Raw genomic sequence first — 11975 nt, 5'->3', positions numbered from 1 at the left:
CGTGATCCGTCCAAAGACCTCTCCAAGGCATCCGCGTCAAAACAAGTCAAGTCCTCCTCATCCCCCGGAGGCATCCCGATGTCCCCTAGCCTCCTCGGCATTCTCAGCTCCTCCATCCCTTCTTCTTCTTCTTCTCTATCCTCAGCTAATCTCCAAACCCGTTGGACACACTCCTTATAGATGCGAGGGTTACGATGGAGAGTGATGTATGTCCGATCGGTCGCCTCGAGCCGCTCTCAACTTGAGCATGATCTTTGTTATCAACACGGGAGAGGCAAAACAGTCCTCCCTACTCCCCTAATCATGCTTCAGTAAAACTCTAAGATGCAGAAGTCATACTCCGCTCTGGAGTATCCATAAGATATGAAGGCAGATTCAGCCGATATCGCCGACCTTCCCTTCCTCGACGTTCCGGATTAATCCATCGGGTCAGAATTTGGTTGGTCCTAAGGGAAGCTTGTCGGACACAATGCGATCTTGCATTGTAGTCCCCTCCAATAACTGTCTCGCATCAATGGCTCTACCCCATTATCTTTGGGACTCCCCGCGAGGGTGACATCCAGATGGACTCTAGGTGGAATGCCTAGAATCTCGATTAACAACCTAGTCGTCACTTCCTTTCCTCTTCGCTACAACAACAAAATCCTAGTCCCTTCCAACTCCCTCAGATCATAGAACCGCCGGACTAAGTCCTCGTGGTAATAGGCTTCAGTCGAAAGTACCACAAGCTATTCCAGATCTCGACCGATCATCAAATCACCGTAAAATGGCAAGAAGTGGTCGGCAATAAAAGCTTGCTCCGCAAAATTCGGCGTTGTTGAGCCATTGGAAGTTTGGAATGTAGTGGGGGTTTAAATGTGATGTAGTGGTGTGATTTTAATAGACCGTTGAAGCAAACCAGTGGTGGTGGTGGAGTGGTGGTCGGCAGCACCAAAATTTTGAATTTTCGGTGGTTTTAGTGATGGAAATCGGTAGTGGTGGTGGTGGTGGTGTTTGGAATCGATTTGGGTTGGGATTTAATTTGGGGTGGGTAAATTTTTGTTTTCTTTTTATTTTGATTTTGTTTTTAGGTTTTGGAGCTTGGTCGTTAATGGCGGATGGAGAAGAAAACGATGAACCGATGGTGAAGGTGAAGGCGGGTCATGTTGTCGGTGGGGGGGTTGGGCCCAAGCCCAAAATCGAAATTTGTGATTTTTTTCGGATTTTTTAAACTTCAAATCAAAATTGCCGCTTCGTTACCGGGTCCGATTTTTTGCGAATGAGATATGGAAATGATCAGGAGAGAATTTCCAATCCACTGATCCATAAAACACTCTATTCCGACCGTGGATGACATATAAGATAGTGGAAAATGCCTCGAAGTGCGTGCATGACGACGTTATGCTTAACAATTGAACTCTAAATTCATGGATTATGTCAAACCGAATCGTAATACAATAAAACGGCCTAAACAACTCTAATGGGACATAAATATTTAGTACGGAAACACGAACACCCCACCCCCAAACAAATTTTTACAACGAAGCTTAGAAAAACAATAAACAATAAAGACATAATTCACCCCATAGAGAAACATGACTCAAAAATCCGAGAAAATATGCAAGAGTGGAAAACGTGAATTATGTCAAACGTGGACTTCGGATCCGGTACTTACAGCCACACACTCCATAGGATGGGCCCGGTTACCTTAATGGTGCACTCACCAATATATGGAAATGAAAGGAAATGCACCAAACACAAAAGTTGAGTCGTTTATAGTCAGATACTCGAGACTTTATCTAGACGTATGTATGAACATGCAGTTTATCATATATCAACAACCGAAATAATTGTGGATCATTCCATAAATAAATATCACAGAAAACATATTCAAACACAATCAAGCACCAAGATTTCCTATGACTCAACCTAGTGAAATGGAAACGAAGTCGGATAACCCTATTATGTAACCTATCATGCACCTTATTTTTCATTTTTGAATGAGTGGGTGTTCTAGTAAATAAGTGTGGAAAAGTGAATGGTTGTGAAGAATATGGTGGATATGGATAAGGTGTAGAAAGACAGCCTGTAAACAATGAGGATGTGGTTTTAGCACAAAACTCATTCATCAGGTGTGTAGGGGACCGCCTCAATTCTGAAAATGAAGGTGTCAAATGGTTTGTCCTTCTGTAGTATTTGTTTACTAGGTGGATTTAAAAAATTATGAAGCACAGAAGAAACAACAGGATCCAGTGCAAACTCGGGATTCCTTTGAAAGGGTGGAAGGAGGGGAATCGAGGTGGATGTTGTGCAAAGTAGTTCTTGATAGGGTGATTAATCACTTGCTAGAAGAAACTCATCGAATTGCTCATCTAGATTGGTCATATCCTCGTTACTATGATAGTCCTCTATATCTTTGAGAAAGTCATCTATCTCCTCCTCATCCGTAATATGTGTATCTACTAGTGTAGGGATGGAAATATTGGAGTCTGATCTTCCAAAGGAAAGAAATTTGGGCATATGATTATCAGGGAACGTGTTGTTGAAATAATCTCGAGCAACGCTCTCGATCATGCTAACCTCTCCATCCATATCTAATCGGGTAACGCGGTGTCCTTGTTTTAAAACATTGACTTCAAACAAACAAGATGGCCAAAAGACATGGACATTGAACCATCGCGCAATTAATGAGCGCATTGGCAGTTGCCGGAAAAGGTCGCCTTTAAGATGATGGGACAGAGTCATTAACGACTCGCGGTCGAGGATGACAAAATCAGCCGGATAGTAAAAATCCTGAATTTTTACTAGAACATTTTCGACGACACCCTTAGGATACTTAATAGACCGATCAGCTAATTGCAACGTCATTCTAGTGGGTTGCATCTCGTCTAGACCTATTTGTCTATACAAATAAAACGGGAGTAAGTTGACACTAGCCCCCAAGTCTAATAACGCGGTCGTCGTATAAGAATCTCATAAAGTGCATTGTACAGTAGGACGACCAGGGTCCTTGTACTTAACAATTCCATTATGTTTAGATAGAGTTGGGAATTGTTCTGTTAAAAAGGCGTCTTTTGGTATATTGGTCTTACGCCTAGTAGTACACAATTCCTTAAGAAACTTAGCATGGTGTGGTAGCTTTTTTATAGCTTCGAGGAAGGGAAGGTTTATAGTTAGATTCTTAAAAACATCCCTAATCTCATCGTAATTTGTATCCCTAGTTAACATGGCTAATTTTTGTGGAAACGGTGGTTTCTGTTTATATTTAGCAATGGTATTACCTAGATGGTTAACCGTGGCTTCCTGTTTCTTAGGTTTTGTTGTAACTGGTACCTCTACAGTGGTAGGCTCTTCAGTTTCTATTTCGGTATCTAGTAATATAGCGGTGTAGGGACTCTATGGTGGGGTAACTATAGGCATAGTTACTTTGTTATCAACCACACCGCCGTAACGGAGAGTGGTGATGGCCTTTAGCTCACCTACATTTTCATATTCACTACTAGTATTATCGGTTACCTCAAAGGCTGTATTTGTTGTTTTAGGATTAGGTATTTCGCGGACCGGCAACACACCTTTGGGTTGGGCTTTATCTTGAGCCAACCGTTTGGTTAAATTATTAACCGATTGTAGAAGTTGTTGGTTAGATTGAGCCATGGTTTGGAAAAGTTTTTGGCTCACTTGTATGAAGGTGTCAAGACGATCCGTTTGTGTGGGTGTAGTAGTCACGGGTGGTGTGGATCGGAACTATTTCATGTGTATTATTTATGGGTGGATTTTGGTAGTTATTATTTACGGAACGATACCTCTATTAAGCGTTATAATTATTATAACTACCTTGACTTTGTGCTTGACCTTGACGAGGTTGCACTTGGTTGTTATAATTATTAAAATTCCCCGACCTCGTCCTTGTCGTCGAATGGGGCTTGGTTAAAGCCGTATGTAGGCCTAACATATTGATTATTGTACCCTTGGGGTGTGACGTTTTGGTTATTTCTCCAACCGAAGTTGGGATTTTGTCTCCAAGGGCGTTAGGTTCACTATTAATGGAACAAGCCCGTTCATAGGCTATAGACAGTGGGTCGGGATGCTCGGGGCTCCAAAGAAACTACATGGATTTGAATTTACATTCATGACAGGGATAGGATTTTGTTGAACCGAAATGGCCTCTACCTTTTAGTGAAAGTGATTCGATTAGAGTTTTAGCTCGGGATCGTGTTTAATTTCAAACATACCGGCAGCCTTTAATGTATTAGAAGAACTAGCGGAGCGGTGGATATCGCCACTACCCCCCAGTTGTTATTTCGCTTTAGTTTGGTCCTCTAAAATTTATAAGCCTCAGGCTCCTTTGCTTAAGAAACTACCCCATTCATTATGTCTAGGACTTCTTTATGGTGGTGTAGAAGTCCTTTGAAAAGGCACTAACTAACGGTCTTTCGCTAAGTTATGATGTGGACACTCTATAAGGAGATCGGTGAAACGATTCCAAGCCTCTAAAATGATTCATGAGGATTTTGTCGAAAAGAAATGAATCTTGGAAAGCATCTCATCCGTCTTTAGGGGTGGGTAAAATGTTCCATAAACAAATGAACAAGTTTAGCCCACGAAGTCCACGTAATTAGGCGTTTGGGCGTTAACCAAGACGCCACCTTATCGGCTAAGGTGAAAGGGAATACCCTTAATTTAATTTGTTCCGCACCAACCGTGGGATGGTGGAATGTTGGTAGGACTTGTTCAATCCTACGATGTAGCCGATAAGGTTTTTCATGGTCTAATCCATGAAAACGGGTAACAAATTAAAAATATTTGGAGGGATTCGAAATCCCCGGGCTGGTCCGCTAGAACGATGCAAGATTTGGGGCTATCGCTTCAAGGCTTTGTAGAAGTCGAGAGAGGCCCTCTTCTTCGCCGGGCATCAGGTCGTGATGTGTGTGAAATAGTATCTAGAGGTGTAGTGGGTGGTATACTAGATAGACTTGTTTGTTGACGTTGTTGTGTAATTACGTTCGGTGTTTTGTTCGCCGCACCTTAATCTCATACAAGGCTAAAACCAAACTTAGCTAAACACATCAACACTCCAAACAATTCGATATACTAGTATAAACCTCTAACAGAGAGCGAGGTGTGGAAGAAAGGAATACCTGACAAGGCCCTTGCTTCGCTTTTATGAATAGCGCCTTGTTTACGCTTTTTGTTTAGTGTATATAGCAGGTTAGAACACCGAAAAATATGAAAGATCAAAGTTCGAATCAAAACCGCGAAATCCGAAAATTTTTGTTGTTGGGGCTGGTCACGCCAGATAGATAAAGGGTCTCTCGGTATTTTAGAATTCCGAGTTTAATGGGTCGCTCCACATGGGGCTGGTCGCTCGTGGTCCAAATCGATGAGTTAGTATGGTCGGTCAAGGGAAGAAAGCGCGATGTAATTTTTACCCGGAATTTTTCAACTCTGAAATGGACAACCACAGTATGAATCAAACAAGGGTGGGTGGGTGAAATGGGACTTTAAGAACAGTACTAACACTACGAAAGTGAAACTAAGATGGCAGCGGCGCCATTTGATAAAAGATAAAATTGAATCGTCTTACCTACGAAATAAAGTGATGAAACTTACAAACGCAAGTAAAACTAAACTAATTTTATGGGTCTTATATTTTTATCAAAGATTCTACTCTCAAGTCTATGAGATATAGTGGAGTAGAGTGATTCGTTCCACTCTTAGTCCTTCCGCATGCTATGTTCTCAAGTGTAAGTACTCTAAACTTAAAGTCTAATGAGAGATTTACGAAAAAAGCAACTAGACTACGATGCAACTACCCACGAAATGCAACTAGTCGATGATGGGAATAACTAAGGGAATGCTACGTTGATTCTATGATAAGGAGTTAGAGGGGGATTGATTCCACCTTAACTCGACTTAATCCTATTAACGACGAATCGTCGTAATCCGAATTGAATCGCCGCAGAACAATTGGTTCTTCCTAATCCCTAATTACACATGGTATTCCTACCAATTCATAACTAGCATGTGAACGATTAAACTCATTCTCATGGTGAACTAATCGTTTCTAGAGTGGAAAGGAAATTACAACGATTCTTCGATATTCGGAATCAAGCTTTCATCAAGGCTTCTCAACCCCTCTAATGGAGGTTTAGCCGAGAATCATTACTAATCATTTCGATTACATTTAAACTAAACATGATATAAAGAATTGAAATTTACTTAATTAAACAATAATGAAATCTAATTTAATGACTCAATTGAAATAAAGACAGGAATTGAAATTAGATCTAGGAATGGAAATGACAAAATCGAAATTGATAAAAAATACTACTTTATTGATCTAATCAAAATGAAGAACAAGATTCAAAAGTTTAATCTAATACAATAATTGAAATGGAACTAAACTTAATTAATCTACATGAAAAACTAGATCTAGAATTCATTAATGGAGGCTAACTAATCTAAATCTAATCTAGGTCTAACTATCTACCATTAACAATGAGCTAAGCTTTTGTTTTTATACATTCAGATCCAAAAATCGTGCATGGGCTTGGAGCCATGTTTTGGGCCAGAGAATCAGGCCCAAAACCCAATTCTTTCAGTCTAAAAAGGCCTCTTCAGCTGTAGTTGGCTTCAACAGACTTTCCGTCCACTTCTGCTCCTCTGATTGGGTCAAGGCTTAGACCATTGGAAAGACCTTTCCGAGCCGGTCGTTTTGACATAAGGTAGGCCCCATTCCGAGGTCTGAGTCCAAAGATATGTCCTTTGGAAGTTCTACTGACTTTGTGTGCTGTTTCGGCCCGCGTCGACTTTTCAGCTTTTGACCGGGCTTTTAGAAAGGCTTTGTCTTCTTGAAACTTGGCCTTTAATCACGGAACTCCTTAGTAACCGACCTTTGCTCCTTTATCTCGCTAAAGTGGCAGGCGCATTATAATGGACTTTGAAGCTGAAATGCATAAAAACACGTAATCAGTGTTAACTCTTAATTATTACTCACATAATTGGTCTAAAAGTATGACTGTTAAAGGGTTAAAACTACAGTTTTGGGCTCTTATCAGCAATAGAAAAAAAGGTTCCCGAAAGTTTGAACCTGTTTAATATTTACTTCAAGCAAAGAGTAAATTACACCTATAATCAGATCATATTCATGATTCAAAGTTAATATCAAATATTAATGAATCTCTATAGAAAGGATAATCAACATGAACCCTCGAGGGTTTACGAAGTAACTAGCAACCTACAAATACTTACATTAGAACAGACAAGGTCCTATCCAAATCAAGACGTGTTTTTGATTGAAAACCATGGGAGGGCATGAAATTCGACTCTATTCATCGGCCACACTAAAAGACTCAGCCACAGCTCAATAAGTATAATAACTCACATCACACTCCTGTTTTCCCTTCTTAAGAGCTCCAGCAACACCCAAAGATAAAGGGTCCACTTATTCTTAATCTATATTTCCACAAGATATTGATGAGAGTATTTGCCCGCTATCTGTAAATAAAGAAGAAAGTCATGCAATCCAGAAACCAGGGATCCTGTATGTTCATTACCTCAACAAACATATGATAGTTTTACCGTTGAGATACTCTGTTGGATATTGTACAGTCATATCTTAATAATCAAGTTTTGACGACACAAATCAATAAAAATTGGTGAATCAAGTAGGCACTAGAGAGTCTCTTTAAACATCAAATCCTTCATATATTCAAATTTTGTTGCTTCCACGAATATATGATTGATTCCTAACTCATCGCTAAGTACAAATATTGGTACTACAATTCCCTGCAACTATCCAGATATGCACTACACAGGAAGAGAAACGTCTAAAAGCTGGTATATCCTTACATCCAAGGAGCAATGATGGCAAGTAAACAGTAACGAGACATCTTAAGATATCAGCAGTACCACTAAACTTAAGAGATAAACTAAGAATACATATGATATGTTACCAGAGCTCACTTAATCATCCAAACATAGAAATGATTCATAATGCACAAAAGTAATGAATTTCCAGGTAATAGAATTGGATTTTGTCAGTTTCAACCTGATTTGTATGGGGCAATTAAATACGAGTAGCTTTGAACTCAGAAATGAACATATCCAGTATAAAAAAGCTCCCCTGAACATGATAGGTTGGTTCATAATAGGTTGGAGACGATTCATATTTCTAACAAAAAACCATAATGAACAAGGCATTATACTAGATATGCAAAACTTCATGACAAAAAACACTATAAACAAAAGACATGCTGAAGTATAACAGATAAAAGATGATTTTAAAAACGCAACTCACGAGCTAATATATAGTAAGAAAAACACAATATATCATGATTTGCCACATGTGCACACTATGAGGTGTTGCTACTAGTAAAAAAACATCAACAAAAGTAAGACAACACATAATGTTAGAACCATTATAGCTTTAACGGACTAGTCCAGTGAAGGACAAAAAAAAGACAACTAACACGAAACACAAAAAATATAGAGATACCATAACAAAGAGAGAAGGCAAGTTATGAACCATCAAATGTGGCCATTAACACATAGTTAAGAACTGACAACTAACACGAAACACAAAGTGGACACTAGAGAGTACAATACTTTCAAACAAAAGGCAATAAAAGAAGAGTAAGAAGAGTACAATATCAAAAGGAAATAAAAATGAAGCCTACAAGTATGAATGTGTGATATACATTTATAAGTATTTGAGAAATATATATTTTTATAGAAGAAAAATAACAAGCTTTTACATTGATTATGATTAATTAATATCAGTATCATTATCACTCGAAAGAATCTCCTCTTCAGTACAATATTCTATCAATGTATCATCTTCTTCAGTGTCATAGTCATTGGTCATAATTGTATTGTCAGTCTGGTTAGCATCCACAATATTGTTAAAGACCTCATTTGTACCAACCTCTTCAGCCTCATCTAGGTTCACATCATCTCTATTCATTTGCACAAGCGTAACTTCATCACTTAGAATTTCATCAACTATGAGTTGCTCCTCTTGTTGATAAGTCTCAACATTCTGATGTACTCCGATTTCTTCCTCTTTCTCTAGAACATCAAGCGTGTTCCTATGAACTATCTTCTGTTCAACTTGCCAATCACCATGCAATTTGGTGTTTGCCACATAGAATACTTGACTTGTTTGTGTGGCCAACACAAATGAATCATCTTTATGCCACTTCCTAGACACATTAACACTAATGAAATATCTATCTACATGGATTCCTATTTTTTTGTTACTAACATCCCACCAATCACACTTGAAAAGCCAAACTCGTTTCCCAAATATATATTCTAACTCTATAACATCTGCCAGGACACCATAAAAGTCGATATCATTTGATTGGTCATCCCCTTTAACAACCACACCACTGTTTTGAGTCCGTAGAGTTTTCTCACGATCCTTGGTATGAAACCTAATTCCATTGATAATGCAACCACTATATCGAGTCACACGATGATCGAGACCGCATGATAGTGAATATAAATCATCGGTTGCCTTGGGAGATTTCTCATAGTACAGTTGTTCCATCTATCAAATGGAAAAAAAAAATAATTTAAGATCTTTCGTAATCGAGTGAACCTAACTACATGTCAACTTAATTTAACACTCACGCGAGCCCGGAACCATTCAGCAAAATATTGTTCCTGCCTTTTTTCCAAATCACGAGAGATGTGCTTTTGTAGCTCAACCATATGCTCACTGCAAAATGAGTATTATTATCTTTCATGATTGATTTAACACAATCTACACACGACACATCTAATCAGAAAAGACACTTACTCTAAATATGATGATATTTCTTCTGAATTGTTTAACACATAATATCGAGCCTTGTTGAAATCCTTTGAACTCATTGTTATATAATTCGAAGCTCCCAATGGTCTAACATTATGTGAGAAAACATGCAACCCCTTGGTTTGTTTCACTTGACCACCGTCGTAGTTACGATCTTCATGGTTAAACTGCGTTTCAATTCCTTGGAGATACATTGAACAAAAAGTGAGACATTCAAAGTCAATGTACGCTTCTGCAATGGAACCTTCTGGGTGTGCCCTATTACGAACAAATTGTTTGAGAGTTTTGAGAAATCTGCGATAAAGTGTTATATAAGTAAAGTTAGATGAGGTATCAAAGTATGATAATATTTTAGTACCAAAATGAGTAGAATATAGTTTATGAACATCACCTCTCAATAGGATACATCCATCGGTATTGTATAGGTCCACCAACTATTGCCTCACGAGGCAAGTAGATTGCCAAGTGGACCATGACATCAAAGAATGCTGGTAGAAAAATCAATTCGAGCTTACAAAGTATCACTGCAATATCCTTTTCCAATTTCTCGAGTAATTCTACTTTTAACGCTTTGTAGCAAAGCTCTCTAAAGAAGAATCCTAGTTCAATTAGAGCAGAAGATATGTCACTAGCCAAAAAACCACAAAGTGCAACTAGGAGAACTTGTTATAAAAATACATGACAATCATGACTCTTCAGTCCATGTACTTTGCAGTCTGTAACATTTACACATCGAGAAATGTTTGATGCAGAACCATCTGGAAACTTCACCGTTTTCAACCACTCACAAAAAATCCTTCTTTTAGCAAGAGACAATGTATAACATGCAGGGGGTACAACACATTTATTACCCCTTGGAATTAGATGCAACTCTTGTCTAATACCCAATTCGGCCAAATTCATCCAACCGAGCTTTTGCTGAATCTTTTGTCTTCCCATCTAGGTTCAACAATGTCCCTAAAACACTTTCACAAATATTCTTCTCTGTGTGCATAACATCAATGTTGTGGGGTAATTTAAGGGTATGCCAATAGGGTAATCGAAAAAATATGCTATGTTTTGTCCAGTTCAACTCAGTCTTAGTACGCTTCCTCTTCTTGTATTTTGGATGTTTTCCATACCCTTGTTCCTCAACATGTTCTAACTGCTCTAACACATCTTCCCCAGTCAACTTGTTAGGAGGCAACCTGCTCCAATTGTTTCCACTGAATAACTGCCTAGCACGCTTTGTCAAAGGATGTCGTGGCTGCAAAAACCTACAATGGTTCATATAACATTACTTCTTGCCATTTTTCAAGTACATAGAACATGTATCCTTGTTGCAAGTTGGACATGCTAGTTTGCCTTTTGTAGATCAACCGGATAAATTAGCAAATGCAGGAAAGTCATTTATAGTCCATAGTAAAATGCAGCGTGCAACCGAAATGTTTGTTTTGTTACGACATCGTATGTATCCACACCATGTACCCACATCTCTTTCAGTTCCTCTATTAATGGCTGTAAATACACATCAATGTCATTTCCAGGAGCTTTAGGCCCAGGGATAAGGAGAGACATGAAAATGAATGGCTCCTTTATACATTTCCAAGGGGGCATATTATACGGCATAAGCAGTACTAGCCACATGCTATAGACATTGCTCATGTCAGAAAAAGGGTTGAACCCGTCACTTGCTAGGCCAAGACGGGCATTGCGGGGATCACTAGAAAACCACTCATGTTCCTTGTCAAACTCTTTCCAAGCTTCAGAATCAGCAGGATGCCGAAGTATATTCTCCTCCCCAACTCGCTTCTCCTTGTGCCATCTCATGTCCTCAGCGGTCATCCCGACATACATAAATAACGGCTGAAGTCTTGGCTTAAGTGGAAAATACCGTAATACTTTCAATCATTTTTTTTTTAGTCTTACCTTCATTAATTTTATACCTCGATGCATTGCAAAACGGGGCAATTTTCAAGATCCTTGTTCTCTGTCCCCTAGAAGAAGCACACACAATCATATTGGCATGCATGTATTGAGATATAACCTAGGCCTAGATCCCGGTAATTGCTTAGCCTCATAGTGAGATTTTGGGAGTCTCTCACTGCGGGTAGTCTTGACTTAACCAACATAAGGACCATGTCAAAAGATTTGTTGCTCCAACGATTAATCATCTTCAAATGGAACATCTTCATGA

The 11975-nt window shown here is 39.0% G+C and overlaps 1 protein-coding gene across 1 annotated transcript; it reads right to left on the bottom strand.

Annotated features, from left to right (window-relative positions):
* Positions 1 to 8746: 8746 nt before the first annotated feature.
* On the bottom strand, positions 8747 to 11623 carry LOC147488863 (uncharacterized). The gene is made up of 6 exons (XM_086574507.1): positions 11240 to 11623; positions 10684 to 11045; positions 10191 to 10427; positions 9785 to 10093; positions 9616 to 9703; positions 8747 to 9532 (listed from the first exon to the last, which is right to left on the bottom strand). The coding sequence occupies exons 1-6, from the start codon at positions 11621 to 11623 to the stop codon at positions 8747 to 8749; spliced, it is 2166 nt and encodes a 721-aa protein (XP_086430633.1).
* Positions 11624 to 11975: the final 352 nt, after the last annotated feature.

This window comes from Coptis chinensis, chromosome 7 (genome assembly GCF_015680905.1).
Source record: "Coptis chinensis isolate HL-2020 chromosome 7, ASM1568090v1, whole genome shotgun sequence".
NCBI lineage: Eukaryota > Viridiplantae > Streptophyta > Magnoliopsida > Ranunculales > Ranunculaceae > Coptis > Coptis chinensis.
This window is presented reverse-complemented; position numbering and strand designations above follow the sequence as displayed.

Coding starts and splice junctions, on each gene's coding strand:
- LOC147488863 (XM_086574507.1), bottom strand. CDS start 11,623: ATGACCGCTGAGGACATGAGATGGCACAAGGAGAAGCGAGTTGGGGAG. Junction 11,046..11,239: donor GTGTGGATACATACGATGTC/GTAACAAAACAA, acceptor AGGTTTTTGCAG/CCACGACATCCTTTGACAAA. Junction 9,704..9,784: donor GAAATATCATCATATTTAGA/GTAAGTGTCTTT, acceptor CTCATTTTGCAG/TGAGCATATGGTTGAGCTAC.